At 44.9% G+C, this 19,967-nt stretch overlaps 1 protein-coding gene across 4 annotated transcripts in view; it reads right to left on the reverse strand.

Annotated features, from left to right (window-relative positions):
* Positions 1-4,292: 4,292 nt before the first annotated feature.
* mbd1a (methyl-CpG binding domain protein 1a) overlaps positions 4,293-19,967 on the reverse strand; it is a 34,104-nt gene continuing 18,429 nt past the window's right edge. For 3 of the 4 annotated variants that reach the window (XM_049017362.1, XM_049017360.1, XM_049017361.1), the window contains 13 exons: positions 19,713-19,759; positions 13,184-13,252; positions 11,916-12,080; positions 11,483-11,566; positions 9,553-9,600; positions 8,562-8,612; positions 8,309-8,371; positions 7,838-8,032; positions 7,128-7,367; positions 6,925-7,011; positions 6,656-6,781; positions 6,425-6,553; positions 4,293-6,331 (listed from right to left, as the gene is read on the reverse strand). In XM_049017362.1, the coding sequence (XP_048873319.1) occupies positions 5,861-6,331; positions 6,425-6,553; positions 6,656-6,781; positions 6,925-7,011; positions 7,128-7,367; positions 7,838-8,032; positions 8,309-8,371; positions 8,562-8,612; positions 9,553-9,600; positions 11,483-11,566; positions 11,916-12,080; positions 13,184-13,252; positions 19,713-19,759 (1,775 nt within the window). In that variant the 3' untranslated portion in view covers positions 4,293-5,860. The remainder of the gene's footprint in view (positions 6,332-6,424; positions 6,554-6,655; positions 6,782-6,924; positions 7,012-7,127; positions 7,368-7,837; positions 8,033-8,308; positions 8,372-8,561; positions 8,613-9,552; positions 9,601-11,482; positions 11,567-11,915; positions 12,081-13,183; positions 13,253-19,712; positions 19,760-19,967) is intronic. The other variant, XM_049017363.1, reaches the window with a different exon arrangement.

Genomic DNA, 19,967 nt, shown 5'->3' on the forward strand with positions numbered 1-19,967 from the left:
CACAACTCAAGGACCACGAGAAAACAGAGATTCTTTCAAACACCTCAGGTGTGGCGGCAGGAAGGTGGAGGAGGCCGGGATACTTAACGAAACGACGCCGATGACGTCACTTCCGGCAGGCCTCCCCTCCAGGCCCCTCCCGTCTGCATCCATGCCCTTGTGCAGTACCCCCCCAGAGGCGGAGAGTTCAGGTCCAGAAAGTAAAAATCAAGACCAAGACTTTGTTTCACCGAACTAGTTGAGTGCAAAGAGTCACAGTCACAGAGTACTCAACTGGTTGGCTGAAACTAAATCTTGGACTGGATTTTTACTTTCTGGAGCCGGATTATCTACCTCTGGCACCCTGGTGAGGCTGATTTACTCTGCTTGACTAACAAAAGCACCCTGAGTACATCCTGCCAGCCCTGTACTTACTGCTGACAAGGAGAATAACGGCATGTTCCACTACAACTATGATTGATCTTCAAAAGCTGGGGGGGGGGGGTGACCTTTGTTACAATTTCAGCATATATCACCACACCACAGCATGTTAGGCTAATTAACATATTAGATAACTTTTGTAATAAAACAAAAAAATTCAAGAACAGCAATATAATAAAACAGAAATGCACTTTGTTTTTTTTTACAGATAAATTAAATTCTTTTTAATATGTTGCAGTTTAACTAAAGGTCTTACTGGGTACCGCAATACTGTATAATACTTAAACATACATTACTGGAGAAATAGTGTGCATATAATGTTTCCATTATTACCAGTATTGAGAAAAATTTCTGCTGGGAATAAAAGTCTAATTTTGGGTTTTATACCTATACTAAATCCGAAGCAAACATTTGCAGCACTTATAGAAACCTGGCGTTCTCACCAGAGGAGTGAGGCCACCTTGTGGGGAAACAATTGTAATTACAAGCACAGTTGGCCTAAATCACAATCCAGAAGGCATTCATTCACCAAGCGCAGGAAGCACGTGGATTTTTTATTTTTTTTTGGTACAGGTGGTGGTGATCAATAACACAATCAAGACACAATCACAAAATAACAAAGACAAAAATAAAAGTAAAATATAGAAAGTAGAAATAAAGTGAGAACTGGATGTAGGTACAAGCAGCTTCGGGGTTTGCGGAAATAAGCTAATAAGTTATAAGTCTCAATAGGTTCTCGTGGGTCTTTATTTAGGAGGGCAAAGATCTGACGAGTGCAGCTGTTCAGATGGCAAATAACCATGCACTCAGGGCCCTTACTCTCAGTCTTTGCTAAAAGAGAGACACTGGCAAGTACAGCAGTGACATCACAGCACTGTCTCACCAAAAATGTCTCACCTAAATGTTGACGATGCCAATCAGAATAGATCAGACAGAATCGAACTGCAGCAGGAGAAGAACATTTTGCATAAATGAGGCTCCTATGGGGCGGCACAGGGGTGCACTGATTAGCTCTGGTTAGCTCTGTTGCCTGGGGTTAAGTCTCCACCAGGGTTCCATGTGTGTGGAGTTTGCATATTCTGCCCATGTCGTGGGGACCCCTCCACGACCCTGAATAGGATAATCAGTTACAGAATATGGATGGATGGATAGACACCTAGGATCAACCTACTTTAAGAGCAGACTGATTAACATAGTCTAACATGGGTTTTGGGTCAGAGCTACCTCCTGATGATTACTTGATGGTAAGTATGGTTATCACCTAATTCAGGTCACGGAGCACACTAGGGTTAGGGTTAGATTTATAAACTACCATTTCAATCAAAACCCGGATTTCACTTAAGCACCGAGTCCTTGCTGTGTGCTGATTGGTCAGTCTCTTATAATAATGCAGGTGTCACTAATGTTAATGTGAAATGATTGGATGAGTCTTCCAATCAAAGAAACAAATCAGTCAAGACACAAGAAGAGCTGAACTATTTAGCCAAACATAAGAGCCTTTCAGTTTTGAATTAGTCTGTAAAACCTGACGTACGTCAAAGAGCCCTCCGGACAGGGATTAGGTGGTAGCCAGATGGACTGGGACAACCCAGACGATCAATCAGGGTTTGCCGCAACATGTTCATGACACGTTCATGGCAATTGTTGCAGCAGCTGCAAAGAGCTATGGGTAGAAGGCAGTAAGTGCATTTCACAGCAGTAACCCTAGGAGGGCGAGTGGTGGCTAGCTGTGGTGAAGGAAACTGTAATGCAGAAGAAGGAGGCAGTGCTTCCACAGGGACAGATGAAGGGCACCAATAGGCCAGAAAGGCTGTACTGAAGGCAGTCAGACGCAAAAGCTTGTTCATGGCAGGAATTTGGAGAGGCTCCCGTGACGTTTCGGCAAAACTGTTTGATGCTACAGGAGGTGGAGGCGGGACCTTGTGCAGGCCGTGTTCAGCCAGGGTGGGGAAGTGCTGGCCAGCTCTGGCAATATTATGAAATGGTGAAAGAATGCTTTGAGGAAATTCCTTAGCCCAGCGAATATGCCCTCTCTGCAGGAGGCAGTGTTGGAAACTTCTGGTGTATCAGAGTCACTGCTTACAGCTGTTGCTACAGTGACCAGGGGCCTCCATAGCGGAAAGGCTGCAGGAATAGATGAGATCCATCCAGAGGTGTTGAAAGCACAGGGTGTTGTTGGGTAGACATGCTTGATGTACCTCTTCAATGTTGCATAGCAGGTAGACAAAATACCTTTGAAGATGCCTATTTTTAAGAAGTGGAACCAAAGGTATGTTTCAATTATATAGGCAGAACACTTTTTAGCCTCCACGGGAAAGCTGACGCCAGAGTACTGGAGAAGAGAGTTCACCCAGCAGTCGAACCTCGGTCTCAGGAGGAGTGATGCTGTGGAACTGTGAACTAACTCTCTCACAGCTATTTGAGGGCCTGCAGGAATAAGGATCTTCAGACTACGCATGTTTTATGGAGCTGGAGTAAGCATACAAGCGCAGGCCTAGCCACATACTGTGGGAAGTGGCACGGGAATGCAGGCTACCAAGCCCAATACTGCAAGACATCTGGACCCTGTACAAATGCAGCAATAGCCAAGTCCACATCCCTGGCATGAAATCAAAGCCGTTTAGAGTGGGTATGGGCCTCTGGCAAGGGCACATCTTGTCTCCACTACCATGGAGAGAATATCAAGGTGCTGCTGTGGCGTGAAGGCCATCCGGTGTGGGGGACTGGAAGAGAGCATGCCAACTATTCGCAAATGTCCTGCTTTTGGCATCGTCCAAACAGGACCTTGCAAGGCACCTTGATGTTGAACACGGGCAGGTAGTCACATTGCTGTTCAGCCCTCGAGCAAGGCCCTTAACCCCCGAAAAATGAACTAGATGCACCAGAGAAATGCCTGACTCCGTGCTCTGCCCTCTCATGTGTGTATACCTTAAAGGAGAGCAAGATTGGTGGCCTGTACTACGAAGTGGGGTTACTGGCTTATCGGGGTAACTTCTCGGATTTAAGGTAGCCTGGGCAAAATGTAAGTGAACGAATATGAAGTGCATTTAAACTGTGGTACCTTAAATCCGACGAGTCACCCCGATAAGCCAATAACCCCGCTTCGTAGTAGAGGCCACGGGTATGTGAAAGCTAACATTCTAATGGACATATGGCAAATAAAAGCCGTCCCCAGGTCACAAACGAGATACATTCCCTTCGTGTATGTCGAATTCGAAAGGCAAGTCAGAAAAATAGAGTACATAAATCACAGAGTAATAATGACATACAGTACTGTACCTCGAGCTAACAAACTGTTGAAGCTGCGCAATGTTTTCACTAGCTTTACAAAGTAACGCGTGCGTTCGTTATGAACCTTTGTATTTAAACCAATTATTTTAATATAATAGGTTTTATGTCTGTTCGTAAATATGAGTTGCCTGTAAGTCAGACATTTTAAACTCAGGCACTGCCTGCAAAGCATCATTATAAAGTGGCAGGCACAAGTGTCAGCAGCTCGAAATCGGAGGCCATAGTACTCCAAAATCAGGGGCAGCGCCTTTCAGATGCGGTTTTACGTGTACTGAGGATATCTGTGGTGGATACGCTGGAGTCAAGGTATATTACGAGACTCACAGTTCTACTGTCAAGTATACTGGAAGTATACTAAGCATACCGGTTTCTGGTTAATTGATAACTAGTGACTTACATAACAGAATGTTTATTTAAGTATCTGCAACAGCACCCATGTGATACCAAACAATCTAGTTTAAGTCACAAAACGGATTATTTTGCAGAATTTGATGTCTGAGGGACAATTTTGCCTTAATTACATAAGTTAGCAGAACAGTGCAACTAAAGTCAATTTTAATTCAAACAAACCCACTCAAAACCAAAGTAAAGATAATATTTAATGCAAAAGGTGTAATCTGGTAACAAAGGCAGAAAGTGTGACATTTGGCGCTTTCCGATGTGATGGCATCTTCGCAACAGAACACCAGAAACAATTATCCAGTGTACCAATTTAACTTATTTAAACATTTTAAATAGAATCATGTTTATTGGTATTTACAAGAAAGTTACTATGCACAGTATTTTAAAAAGTTCTATTTGCTTTGAGGTAAAAAAAAAAAAAAAAAAAAAAAAAAAATCACCTCTGGAAGTGTAAGGTACCTTATAGAAACTCACGAGTCACACACAGAAAGTGTTGAACATACTGGATTCCAGGACAGCCAGATTCAATTAATTAATTTTTGAAAATGTAGGATATTTTACTATTTGTGTTGTAGAGCCATTCAGGCAAGAGTTTCGGCACAAAACAGCAGTTATCCATACGATCTTTTCCCCAACGTAAACTCTTTAGAAAACGCACAATTGTTTTTTGCTCCTATAAAACTTATGATACTGTAGAGAATTAAATGGATGCTTGCTTTTTCTTTTTAGCTTTCACAGGTATACAATAAGCAACGCTCAAGAACAGGAGTACAACAAGCCCTGTGGTTCACTGTAAAATCCTGGCGCAGATTAGCTGCTTGGAATACTCACTGCTCAGCTGGATGCTTTAAAATGTTAAGGATACTTCTTTAAGGACCCAAAGGTCAGTGCTGGTCCAGTATTCCTAGAGCTAATCTCTGTGCTGTGAAACTTCCAAACCAAAAAAACAAAGATTTGGAAGCTCAGAATCAACAGGCAGCCTGTAAGGGGGAAGGAAGTTAACAGATAGACAGACTGACTGCCCACCTTATTTTATGCTTGAAAAATGATGTAAAAAAAACATGGAATGTATCTTAATACTTCTCAGTTACTGCTGCTATAAATGCTACACAACAGAGAAGGATCTCCAACCCTAATATTGAATATAAGGTGCAGCTTGTTACATACTTAAATTGGAAACCAAGCAAGCCTGCATCCAAATTTGCATATAGTTTTTTTGGCATTTAAAAATAATTTTCTCTTTAAAATAAGACCTTCACTGCTCTGAAGAACTAAAAAGATGCACAACATTCAATAAATTAGGTGGAGATAAAAGGAAGGAGGAGCACATTGTATGTATTGTGGTATCATAATAAGTCAGAAAAATAATGCAGGAAACTACAGAGAGGTAGTTAGCTTAATCTTTACAAGGTCCCCAAGCCCACCCACACGACATTAATGTGTAGTAAGAGTTATGACAGAGTAAGCAGCCCAACATCAAGCAGCATTTCCATCTGGTTTAAAAACCACCTCTCCATTCACGGCCCCAGACGATGTCCCGTTTATATACAGCACCACAGAAACACAACTGTAGTAACAGTAGGTGACGCCGAAACTTCCAGAAATCTCCTGCAGGGTTACCATGTGGAAAAGAAAAAAAAAATAAAACAAACACTGGCTCATTGGGACATGGAGGTAACACTACTCTCTTTAGGACCTGAGGGCGGCTAAGGGAGGTACATCCCCGATGACCCCGCCCACCCATCCCTCACACAACCAGCGAGGTGACGTCACACTTGTCACAGCGCTCCTCTGACTGTAGCACCAGCAGCTCGCAGGCGGCCGCCCGCATGTGCAGGACCGGCTCCCGGTGCGGCATCTCGAAGGCGGGGTATCCCTGACACACTGAGTAGTTCTCCAGGTCCAGGAGCAGCGAGGTCACCTCCGACGTGGAGGCCAGCCGGGGAGGGTGGGCCTCATACAACCGGTGCGTGAGGAGCAGTGGCAGCTCCTGCACACTGATGTGGTAGGAGAAGTCGGGCTCGATGTGCAGCACGGTATCGGCCATGGTGGACAGCTTGGAGCACTGCAGCAGCTGCAGTCGCGGGCCGGTCACCATGACGCCGACCCAGTGGGCCGGCAGCACTGCACGCCGCAGCGCCTCCAGCAGCCTCAGCAGCTCCTGGTCCACGCCACCATCCAGCGGGCTGCTCTCAGCCAGGCTGAAAATCTCGGTGATCTGCAAAGCACCAGAGAAGGCAAGGGTCTTCGAGCGCCTGGCTCACGCAACACAAGGCCAGTGGATGCAGTGGAGGAAGAGCCATGAGCTCACCACAGGCGTGACCTCCGCCTCCCCGGTGTCCACCTCCACGATCCTCACATCGTCCCCCACCGCCAGCCCCAGAGCTCCAGTCGCTGCATCCGGCATGAGCTCGGCCGGGTTAAAGACCGCCTCTGACCCCTGGGGACACAGGAGGTGCCAGCTGTGATAGCACATCTGCTTTTTAGCGGAACAAGACTGACCATGCAGCAGTGATGGATTTGGGAAGTCCCCTATACTCACTGGAGGAGGAAGGGGTTGCTCCGCATCCAGTGTCCTGGCAACAATGTCACTCATCTTCATCATTTCCAGCATTCCACTGTTACCCTGGTAACAAGCCTGGCGAGGGAGTACCAGCGGGTCGGGCACCTGGGGGACCCACAACAAACATCAGCCAACACCGTGCGAGCATTGCGATAATCTTTAGGCGCCGACATGAAGGTTGACCCTCCGCTCTGACGCCCAACAGCATGCAGCCCTGGGAAAGGCCTGATGGGAGACGGAGGCCCTGCCTGGACGGGGAGGGGGTAGCTGCTGATGTAGAGAGCCTCCGTGTCGAGTCGGCCGAAGCCGGGAATGAAGCTCGGCGCAAACATCGCCTGCGTGGAAAGAGCTGCGTAAGAAAGCTGGTGACCAGCACTTTCTTTGGTCAACGCAGGAAGCAGCTACATGCATACAGCGAAAGGGGGCTGCAGCCAATAAATGGACAGCTTACCCCGGCCATCTGCGAAGCATAGCTGCCAAAAGAGTCCGCTCCGTTGTCATTTATGTGCTTGTCTTCCATGCTGGGCGCCAGGCCTCCCAGGGAGTCTTGATCACTGTCGTCGTCGTCAGTCATACCAAAGTCCTCCCAGGTTTTTCTGAGTTTGTTCTTGGAGCGTCCTGCCCTCTTCCTGTGGCGACCCATCCAGCCCCTGCGTTTAGACTGGACAAGCTGGAGGGGCAGCAGGTGTCGCTGTCACACGCACAGACACGCACAGACACGCACAGGGGAAAAAGTATATCAACTTCAAGATCTCACAGATATAATCTACATCATTGAAGAAGTGCATATATACAAATGTCATGAAATGATCCGATAGAAGATCGGAAATTCTGAGTTTGAATGAATCCAAATATGAGAAAAATGACAGCATTACTGTAGAAACATGCACCTAACCCTTCAGACATAATAATAATTAGCACTTTCAGAACAGAGGAGCCAATATGTTTACATGCTAATTAACACACTCCCCGATTACTCATTGAGTTTTATTTCCAAAATGTGCTTTGAGGTTCAGATTCTGAAAAACAATACCGCCTTTAAACACTCGGTTATTTTCACAGACGACCTCAAGCAGGACCTTCACTTCACATTGACTGGCCCCACTTCTGCAGTCGTATTGCTTCCAAGTGTCTCCAGACCAACTCGCAGCGTCGGCTCACCATGGCTTGGCTCTGGCACTGACGCAGGCGGCATTTCTGCCTCTTCTTATTGCTGCCTCCGAACTTGGGCTTGTCCATGCAAAAGTCGCATTTGCCGCAGTCCGTCGTGCGCAGACAGGCGTCGCACTTCAGGCAGGCGCGCCGACTGCGCCGACTGTGCCTCTTACTCCGTCCCTGAGGGGAGTCTGGGGGAGACTGATGCAGGGCGAGTAAAGGATCGAGCCACAAGGGGGAAGAGAGGAAAAGCAACAAGACGGAGAAAAGATTTGAAGACTGTAGAACAAGCTTGTTTTTACCATGAATCGTTAACATGTCACCTTTGCTCCTCTAACTGCGCAACTAAAATTTCTACTTTGTACTGGAAAAGTTCTCAGGTAGCATAACCCATTCGTACTGCTCCACATCACTCCGTTTGATCAGACTGGAGAAGCTGGGGAAAAACAGAAAGCAGGAAGTCACCCCAATCCTCACCTCAGCATTGTCCGAGTCCAACAAGAAACCTTCAGGTTCACTGGGGTGGGAAATGGTGTATTGCTGCAAAACAAAACAGACATTTTTTTCCCCCACCGGGTCTTATGCTGTTCACAGTCATCCACTGAACTTTCTCTCTCAAATCTTCTGCATTCAAGTCTTTCACTAACAGGAGAACGCTGATCTTCAGAGAGTGAGAGAGCAGAAGGAGCAAAAAGACTGACTGTCGGTTGACTGTATGATGCGCCCTCACCTTTTTGAGCCTCTTAGCTTCTGAGTAAGCCAGGCAGCGAGCATTTGTTCTCTGAGGGAACACACACATGGAACAGACAAAAGGAAGATCGCTCATCTGCTGAATGCTCTACGAGTCCAGTTTAAGCAGAGATCAGACGCTAAGACAGCACTTAGGACCAACATTATGAGATAACTGCCAACAGTAGAATCGTATTTATTTGAAAGTTGCCTTTTGTTTTTGCAGGTAAGTTTGCTTATCAATACACTTTCTAGATTGCCTTCACTGCCTTACTGTTCATTGAATCAGTGCATGTAATCTTCCCCTATGTCATTACACTGTAAAGACCAATCCATACTTCACTTTCCAGCGTGCGCTAAAGGGGCTGGTTGCGGACAGCTGAGCTCGGCGCGCGTGTAGCTCTTATTTTCATGTCTAGTGTTGCTTTTTGGATAGAAATCAATAATAAACACAAAACTCAATTTCAAAAAATATTTTCCCACCCTGAACTCTGGGCTCCGTGTATTCCACCCATGTCTTAATAATTATTGATTTCTATCCAAAAATCATATTTTAAATCGAATAGTATTGTCAGAGAGAAACATGACCGGGCAGAGGTAAATAGTAAATATTAAGCATATTTCCTGACCAAATTGTTTGCGAGACAAAGCTACCATTAGTTAAGTAGTTTTACAAAAGAAAGTCATGTTTATATTGTTGTAAAAACCCAAGAAGACTTGAAACTTGCGGTTATAAACCTTACGCCATCCTACTTTTGCATATGCTTCATTCACACCTAGGAGATCTGCGCTCTGCTGGTCTGGAGGAATATCGCTGCAGTACGCATGCGCTGACCACAACCATCCGTATCCACATTATGAATACAAGCTACCGTGTGGGATGACCGTCCCCAGACAAAAAGTGCACGTGGAAAGTGTAAAGTATGAACCAGGTTTAAAGTGGCCTTTCAAGGAAGGCAATTGATATGGGAATTCTGAATTTTCCAACTCACCAATACTTTCTGCTTTTTTAGAAGCATTGGTGTTCTCCTTGTTTTCTTCTAAAAGACAAAAACATTAAATAATGAAATTAAAATCAAGACACCCAACAAGACACATTATTTCTGGACATCTTGGGAATTACACTACTGAGCTGAGATTTAAGTGGAGGAAATAATGGCCCAACTGGAAAATTTAGGAGGCCTATGTCGCGTAAAAAGCGGGACGAGGAGGCCTGACCACACCGAGGCAGGTAAAGGCAGGATGAGGAGGCCTGACCACACTGAGGCGGCTAAGCACTAAGCAGGAGCTAGAGGAGGTGGGCACATCCAGACATGCAAGCACATGAATGCCGCCTTAATCAGAGGCGACTGGACCCCGTCACTTCTGCAAACTCTGCGGGGGCTCGCAGACGAGCAGAACACCCTCAGAATGGCAAGAGAGAAATCCTGATTCATTTCAATACTGTGAAAAGTTTATTTGCCTCTAGCTGTGTAATTGTGACTTCAGGCTCACATGTTGGAAATATGCAGCCCTGACACACTGAAGGAAAATCCCAAATGCTAGAACTATTCACAAAAAAAAAACACAGTAAAAGCTGTTCATCACTGTTTTTCTCCAGAACATCAAAAGGCATAAACAGACACAGATGTGCTCTATGCCAGTCAATATGCAAGGAGATTTCAAATACAGAAAGACCTCAGACATTCGCGAGGTTACGTTCCAGAACCCGTCATGAATAAGGATTCGCACTAAAAATAGTAATTTCTGCTTATTTCTATAGTTTAAACCCTAAATATGACCCCAGTCATGTTCCCAAAACACTTTAATTTAAAAGTTCTCTTTTTAGCTTTTTTTTTTTTTTTTTTTAAAAAGTGTTTCATCTAAAAATAGAGTACAGTATCGCCTAATGGATACTTGTCACACTAGCACATTTACAGTACAGTATACTAATGTTACCCCTACTAATTCATAGAACACGACATTGGCTGCCGTGTTCTTTTGAATTCACAATAAGGTAAAATGAGTAAAGGAACCTTTCAGTGTTTATAGCAAATGCGCCTCGAGAGGGAAACCAGGGACGCATTTGCTATGTGCTTAAACATTAGCACCTTTCAAGAGATGTATAATTTTTGTGAGTTAAATTTATGTTAATGTGTACTTACTATTACAAAATAGTAAATTAACCATTTTCTAATATTTATGTAACCATTGGTGTTCCTGTCACATATTGCCGGGGCACGGACTGTAGAAGCAGGGACAGGACGCAAGGAATTGGGGAACATGGGGTTTAATCAAAAGGTAAAGACAAGCAGGAAAACGGAACAGGCAGCAAATGCAAAATGACGTTAATGACCGGACTCGGGAAACATACTTAAACGCAGACTTAAATACAGAAAACTAAAGACTCAAAACAGCTGATCACACAGATTCCACACGAGGTAGATGAGGGGGCGTGGCACATGAGAGGATCGGACGAGCAGGGCATGACAGTTCCAAAGGCAATAAACTTTGCGAATGGGATTAAAGTAAAAGTATCAAGTAAAACATAAATAAAAACTAAATCTAGCCTCATCCATCCATTTTCAGAAACCACTTGTCCTATTCAGGGTGGCAGGGCGTCTGGAGCCTAACCCTATCCCAGTCACATACATGGAACCCTGGCGGAGACTCAAACCCAGGGCTCAGAGGCGTGAGGTGAAAGAACTAACCACTGCAGCACTGTGCCGCCCCTAGTCTCATACAAAAGATGTATATGATAATATTCGTTCATATTAAAAGAAAACACCAGCACTCAGATCCTGAATAAAGGAAACTCTAAAGTATCTATAAAAAATGTGGACCTCCACACCTAGCTCAGGCCATGGCAGTAAACTTATATGTATACATAAGAAAAAGCAACTATTAGTTTGTTTAGAATAAGTTTTGTACTTAGCAACATACAGGAGAGCTGGTGAAATATTCCGCTGGGATGCAGCAGCTTTTTTCATTCAGCGGTCCTCTCCTGTCAAAGGGGCTCTTCTTTAACTATGAAGATGACAAGCGGGTGGGATCAAGTTCCAGTGCTTCCTTCCCCCCCCCCCTCTCTCTCCCTCCGTCTCCCCCTCTATCTCTCTCACACACAGACACACACTACATTTCTGCTCCTCTCCCCCATGATATTTGCTTGCTAACATTCTTAGACATGTTGGTATTGGATCCTACAGACAGCAACATTCAATTAATTTAAACAAGGGTTGAAAAGCTTTTTTTCCCCCATTGCTGCTAGGAATATCTTATGTTGCATTTCAGGCTTAATGAAAACAACAGTAACTTGCATAAACTGATAACATAAGCGTTATCATGTAATGAAACAACTAATGACAGGTGTGCTTACCTTGGAATGAATTTCAGGGTGGAAAATCTGCAAATGGCGTTTCAAGTTTGTGGTGTTTTTACCCATCAGTGTCAGGCTACACAGTTTGCAACGAGTCTTTTTTCTTCTTGCATCAAATGTGAAATTTATCCATATGTCAGTACGTTTCCTTCTACCTATATTTGGCTGCAGCACAGACACAAGGGCACAACAATTTACAGACTGACGTTACAGACAGAGCTGCATGGTTTTCACTTGCTAATTGGATGTATGGTTTATGCACCTGAAGCCAATTAGATCAACATGATCCAAAAATGTGCAACTACAATCAACACTAAAGATGCCACTTCTCACTCAATCAGTTTCAAATTAGTCTCTGCATGACATTTTCATCTAGTCTTTAAATCGCCAATACATGTTGTTTTTGGCATTGTACATTTTTATTGTATGTTGTATATACAGACGCTCATCTACTTGCGAACGAGATACGTTCCGAATGGCCGTTCGTAACTTGAAATGTCCCCAAGTCATTATTCGACATCATTTTAAGGCTATACGCAAGAACAAAGAGCTAGGATGCTGGGAGTACGCATGCTACGCTGCTGCGCGGCAGGAGTAGCGGCCAGAAGTCGTACTAGGTGGAATTGGCCCGCAGAAAAAAGATTTGATGTTGTGGAAAGAAAACGGGAGCCCAACGAACACAATTTGGACTTACAGTCCTCTTCGTTTGTAGGTCTGAAAGTTCATAAGTAGAGAAGCGTCTGTATCTCATTTTAATTAATGAAAAATCTTCATTGACAATTTGCATCAGTTTTTGTCAACAAAAGTATCACTGCCTGCAAGGCTTGCCTTTTGGGACAACAGCAGCTCGCTATTTCTCAAAAAGTGATGTCACCTGACCGCAGCAGAGTCTTGGCTAGCTGCTGCACGGGCACCTCCAAGGGTGAAAGCGAAACACCTGCCAAAGCCAAGCGCTGCCCCACCGATGGTGTGACAGCTCTCCTGCCGTGCAGCAGGAGTGAGAAGTGGAGGCTGACATGGCCTCTTCCTCTCACCTTTCCTGGCCGGACCTGGTTTCCCTTTAAACTGCCTTTAACTTGAACTGGCTAAGCCATCTATCTGGCTTCTATGTTCTTCAATAGACTTCATGCCCATAATTATGTGCACCTTGATTACAAACAAGTACTCTTTCGGTTCTGTTCACATAATGCATACTTACATTTTCTCCTTCTACTACAATTAATATACAATTAAAAACAGGTCAATGATACGATGTAAAAGATTCGTACCCTTTCACTTATAGCCCGACCCTCATTCATCCTGGATGCCTTCCCAAGGACCCTCTCCCTGTGGCCGACCTTGGGGAAGGTGAGATCACATCACATCAGCCTAGTCACATCCTCGGCATTCATTCACAAATTCCAGAGCAAGAAAGGAAAAGGTCAAGACTGTGGACTGTTTTAGAGTCAATAATTTCAAAGCTGTAAAGACACAAAGGAAAACCAGCTCGAGATCTCAGCCTTTAGGTAAAGAATGTTGCGTCTCTCTTCCCTGTAATGGAGTGAAAGCCAAGTGAAAGTCACTGCATCACTTCATAATCAAAGAGCAAGATGAGACAGAAAGGGTTCTGATGTCTCTAAGTTGTTACCAACTGTACCAAAAAAGGAAATTGGCATTTAATTGCTGCCTCAGTCAGCCAAGCCTGGAACATGCTGCTTACTTGGTTGACCTTGTTATTCATTCAGGTGACATGGCTCTGAGCTATTTCCCTCTGGTTTTAAAGCTGTTAAAGCGAAGCCTGCCCATCTGAAGTTAAAAACTCGCTGTCAGTGTAGGACTGAGTGCCGGCAGTGTGGGCTTGCCATAGTCTTCCCGCCCGCAAGCTCGGCAGTGCCGTTCAGATGGGACGCTGGCATTTCCACCTGTGGCGACACTTGGGCTTCTGGGAGCCGTGGTGATGGTAGCATGACCTGGTGTCTGTTACACAAGCCCCAGTGCTCCAAGAGGTGACAAGCTAGTCACTGGTGACACAGCAACCACGGTGAGAGCCCGACTCCCCTAGTCCGTCTCCCAAAGCACCACAAGACGGTGGACATCCTACTCCCTCTCCTCACCTTTTCTCTTTTGTACTTTACTCCGACATCCAGTTTTGAGTTCCCATAAACACTGTTATTGCCAGGGCGGAAACACAGCACAGTGTTCAATTCTTGGTAGTTTGTTTAGAAACAACATTCTGTCACTTCACATTTCACTGAGATACTTTCCAGATACTCAGTAATTTTACTTTAAATGAAATACCTCAATTTAATCGAGATATCAAACAGTTTAACAAGGTGAAACACTTTACTAAGAAGGAGCAAACCCGGGACTTTTTTGGGATGTGACCCTGGGTCATAATAATGTAAACTCATTTTTACTGGGTTTACATTTCCTATATCCATCCATCCATCTTCTGTAACCACTTGTCTAGGGCTCATTAATATATTAGGCAAACTACTAATTTTCTTATGAAATGTATAGTGCCGAAAAGCTGATGTCCATTATCTAAAGCTCGGCAATAACATACAGTTTGTTGTTGTCAAAATTAAATTGACTTAAAATAAATGGTCTTTTTCATTTTCTGGAGGAAAAGTAATGATTTACATTAAATCGACCAATCGATAAAATAACCAACAGACTAATCCATGGAAAAATAGTCGTTAGTGGCAGCCCAATTAGGTATAGTGCTGCAAAGCCCGTGTCTATCAGCTAAACCCCTGCATTTGACATACAGATTGTTGTTGTCAAAATAAAATGAACTTAAACTGAGGAAAATTAATTGTTTAGATTAATCGACCGACAGGCAAAATAGTCCATAGATTAAATTGTATTTTGCATTCTATAAAAAATAGCCGTTAGTGGCAGCACTACTTATTCGGGACTGTAGGGGTCTGGAGCCTATCCTGGAGCCTATGGGTGCAAGGCAGGGAACAACACAGGATGGGGCGCCAACCCATCACAGGGCACACTCACACACCAGTCGGTCACGCATGCACACCTACAGACAATCTGGTAACTCCAAATTGGACTGTGGTGAGAAACCAGAGAACCCGGAAGAAGCCCCACAACGACACTGGGGAAACGCAGGCTCCACAGACATGGAAGCATGGCAGAGACTCGAACCCGGGTCCCAGAGGTATGAGGCAACAGTGCTAACCACTGCACCACCCTATTTCATCCATCCATTAATCTGTAAAATGAAAACAAAGGCCCATCAAATCATCTTTAGCAGCATGGGAAGTACTGATGGACTACATACGTCCTTGAATGGTCATGTAATAAAAAGCAGAACTGTGAATCAAAACAAAACTGTCACTCAGTCACATTTATTTTCATGGGGTTGAAATAAATAAATAAATACTACAGCATGCTGACAGTGACCAATAGCTTGTAGTAGCTGCACAGGGTTTTGCTGACTTTACACAGCTTCGTAGCCAAATTCTCTCTGTGTGACCCCAGGCACAAACTCCATGTGGAAGCCACACAGCCAAAGCATTATTGCAGAGTTCATGAGAGAGTTATCAGACAGAGAGGGCCATCTGGAGCCACATGCTTATAAACTCAACACTCGACTGTTAGTGACCCAGGAGGTCTGCATAACAGCACAACATTTATAATGTCATGGAAACTTTCCAGCATGAATAGAAAAAGTCCTGACAGAAAATACGATCTGACAGCTGCAGCAGAGATTTCCTCATTGCAAACTCCCACGGTGTATCATCTAGTAATGACTAGAAGCACTACTTACTTAAGCTTGTCCGAATCAGTCATTCCAGCAAGGAGCTCGCCTGACCGCCTTTCTAACCCACAGCAGCAGCTTCAAACGCAAACAGCTGCAAAACTCTCATAGCAATTAGCAGGTCAGACAAGGTGTTTTTTTTCCATAGCCACATTCTGGGGGATCCCTAGATGTTCCCAAACCAGTTGGGAGATAGAATCCCTCCACTGTTTCCTGGGTCTTTCGTTAGGGGCATCACCCTCAAGAGCTGTCCAGCCTTTCTGGCTTGTTGGTATACCTTATAGAAGCAACCCTCTCGTCCACCAGGAAAACATTCAGCCGAAACACCCTCAGCCTGGGACTTGTGAGTATCCTCATACCTGCCTGAGGTCTACCACCACAGGAAATTCTAGAGTAGGAGACACTTCATCCCTCATGAAGAAGTCTGGTTCCCGTCCTCATACTATGCATGGAGATGAGGCCAACTGTCCAGTAGAGCATTTCCCAGTCCAATCCTCGGGAACCCCAGTCAGTCAACATTTTTGCTCCCTACCAGCTCCCAGCTGATCCAGAACACCTGCAACTTGGTATTGGTATGTTGGGAGTTGGGAAAGAGCAAAAATGTGGACTGTCAGGGGTCCCTGAAGGCTGGACTGGAAAACACTAATCTAGCAGATAGTTTTCCATCTCTTGCACTAGCTCAGACTCCTTCCCCACCAGAGAGCTAACGCCCTGCATCACTAAAGCCAGTGTCCACTGCCAACGTCCAATATGTCTGGGTCTTAGCAACTCATGCCTGCATCTAAAAATTTCTCTCACACGGAATGTACAGTTATTTTAAAAGCTGCAGCAAAATCTGAGATTCTTCTTTAGTTCCACCGCACCTCAACTGGAGGTGTCAGGACCAACAGAGTAGTCACCACTCTCTTTCTGGCTCTAACTGAGACCTGGCTATCCCCTGACAACTCGGCTACCCCGGCAGCTCTCTCCTCTGCTTATGCTTTCTCTCACTCTCCTCGCCAGACTGGCAGGGGTGGTGGCACAGGTCTGTTGCTATCTCGGAACTGGTGCTACTCACCCCTCTCTCTGCCCCATCTCAACATTTCATCCTTTGAATTCCATGGAGTTGCTGTTTCCTCTCCATTCAATATTCTGATCATTGTTGTCTACCGCCTTCCTGCCCCTCTAGGCTACTTTCTAGAGGAACTCAATACTCTCCTCAGTCTCTTCCCCACTGACGACACCTCTCTCATTCTCCTTGGTGACTTCAACCTCCCCCATGACAAGCTCCTCTCTTCTGGTCTTCTCCCTTTTCTGGACTCCTTCTCTCTAACATCCAACAACTGCTCTTCACACACAAAGGAGGTAATGTCCTTGACCTGGTTTTCAGCCGTCCCTCTCCAACTACTGACATCACTTCTACTCCTCTACATATTTCTGATCACCACTTTGTATCCTTTACCATTGCCCTACCCGTCTTGCCCAATCCCAGTTTTCAACATTTCTTGCCCACTCGACCAAACCTCCACTCTGTCTCCCCTTCTTCTGTTGCTTCCTGCACCCTGTCTTACCTTCCTGACCTTGACTCCTTTTCCTCCCTGGCACTGGAGTCTGCAACTGATACTCTCATCTCCTCACTTTCCACATCCTTGGACAAACTCTGCCCGCTGTCTTCCAAACCCAGGAAAACTCGCCCTGCTTCTTGGCTTTCAGCTGCATTACGCACCAACCGAAGAGAATTGCGGGTAGCAGAGAGGACGTGGAAGAAATCTAAGCTTGATGCAGATCTGTCTTCCTACCGTACTCTACTATCCAAATTCTCTTCAGACGTGACTGCAGCTAAAACTACCTTTTACAAAGAAAAACTAGAATTATCCTCACGAGATCCTCGCAAACTCCATAATATCTTTTCATCACTACTCAACCATCCACCACCTTCTACTCCCTCCTCCCTGACTGCTGAAGATTTTGCCAATTTCTTTGCCGAGAAGATTGACGGAATCTGTCAGACATTCTCTCCCTCATCCATTACACTACACACTAAGGATTTCCCTCCCCCCTCACTGGCCCAGTTTTCCAGTCTTACGGCAGATGAGATCATGAAAGTCATCTCATCTTCCAATCCTACCACCTGCCCACTTGATCCAATCCCCTCCGCATTGCTTCAGACAATCTCTCTAGACCTTCTGCCCTTCATCGCAACTATCATTAATGGCTCCATAACTTCCGGTCATGTACCAACAGCATTCAAAATAGCCAGGGTCATTCCCATCTTAAAAAAAACACTCTAAATCCCTCGGACACTTGCAACTACTGACCAGTATCGCTTCTTTCCTTCCTTTCAAAAATCCTCGAACGTACAGTCTACAACCAGCTTTCTCTCTCTCTCTCTCTCTCAGAGCAACCTCCAGGATCCTAATCAGTCTGGCTTCAAAGCAGCTCACTCTACAGAGACTGCCCTCTTAGCAGTCACTGAGAAGCTACATGCTGATCAGCCAAACATCCAGATCAGCCAAACAGTCATCTGTCCTCATCCTTCTTGACCTATCAGCAGCATTTGACACGGTCAACCACAAGACTCTTCTGTCCATCCTTAAGAGTCTTGGCATTGGTGGCTTGGCATGGCACTGGCTTGCTTCCTACCTAGAAGGCCAAACATACCAAGTGACATGGAATGGATCCACATCTACCCCACGTTGTCTTTTCACCGGTGTCCCTCAGGGCTCGGTTCTTGGCCCTCTCTTATTCTCCCTCTACACTAAATCTCTTGGAGAGGTTATATCCTCACATGGCTTCTCCTACCACTGCTATGCCGATGACACTCAACTCATCCTCTCCTTCCCTCCCTCAGATACTCATGTCTCCACTAAGATCTCTGCATGCTTGGCAGACATCTCATCTTGGATGACCGCTCACCAGCTAAAACTCAACACTAGTAAAACCGAACTGCTTTACATCCCGGCTGACTTATCCCCCCTCCAGGACCTTGCAATCTCCACTGACAACTCCCTGATCCGTCCTTCGGATTCTGCTCACAACCTTGGAGTTACCATGGATAATCGGTTGTCCTTTTCCTCACATATCGCCAGTCTCTCGCTCTTGTCGGTTTCTCCTCTAACATCAGGAGGATACGTCCATTCCTTTCTACTCGGGCTACCCAGATACTCATCCAGTCCCTCGTCATCTCACGCCTGGACTACTGCAACTTGCTTCTAGTGGGTTTACCACTGCGTGCCATCTGTCCCCTCCAACTGATTCAGAATGCAGCTGCTCGACTGGTTTTCAACCTTCCCAAATTCTCCCACACCACTCCTTTGCTACGCTCTCTCCACTGGCTTCCTGTAGCCGCCCGCATCAAATTCAAAACACTGATGCTCGCATACAAAGCCAAAAATGGTCTGGCACCATCCTATCTAAAAGACCTCATCACACCCCGTACTGCGCCCCGATCTCTCCGATCCTCCAGCACTGCTAGACTGGTCCCACCACCCTTCAAGGCACAAGGACGACACATCTCGGCTCTTCTCTGTTCTGGCACCTAGTTGGTGGAATGAACTCCCCCTTGACATCCGAACAGCGGAAACCTTGGCTATCTTCAAGCGACAACTCAAAACTTTCCTTTTTCAGAAATACCTGAAGTAGTACTCTGTATTCTTACTCAGCTCTTTTCCGCGTGTGTGTGTATGTGTACAAAAAAAAAAATTTGTTGCACTTTCTCAACAGTGTTCGGATAGATGGTATTCATAGCTTGGGTCCTTATTGAGCTAGTATCGGAAAAATTCATCGCAGCGTCTTAAAGCACTTATGTAAGTCGCTCTGGCTAAGGGCATCTGCCAAATACTGTAAATGTAAATGTAATGTAAATGTAGTCACCAGGGTTGCTAAAACACTCATGCAAAGTTCAGGTTAATACAGCAAGATAACAGCATTATTTATAAGCAGCATCATTTATAAGCAGCAGATATCACTGTAAAACTCTAAAAATAGAGAGCCAGTTTGCAAACAAGGTGTCAGTGTGTTGTAACAGCATGTTAGTAGTAGTGTGTATACTACAGTCTTACCCTTCTGAAGACAATGCTGCTCTGGGTATCAGCCTGCTCTTCCTTGGCTAAACAACAGAACACAAAAAAAAAAAAAATTTCATGCTTTGTCAAGGCACCACAATATGATCAGTTTTACTGAAATTAATTTTGACTTGAAATGATTCTACTCAATTTATAAATGCAATTTTGAAAGAAATTACATATATATTTTTCGTGAGGCGATTCTGTTGTGAAAGGTGCTATATAAAAATAAAATTAAATTTACAGCAGGTA

This window comes from Brienomyrus brachyistius, chromosome 6, assembly GCF_023856365.1.
Source record: "Brienomyrus brachyistius isolate T26 chromosome 6, BBRACH_0.4, whole genome shotgun sequence".
In the NCBI taxonomy this organism is placed as follows: Eukaryota; Metazoa; Chordata; class Actinopteri; order Osteoglossiformes; family Mormyridae; genus Brienomyrus; species Brienomyrus brachyistius.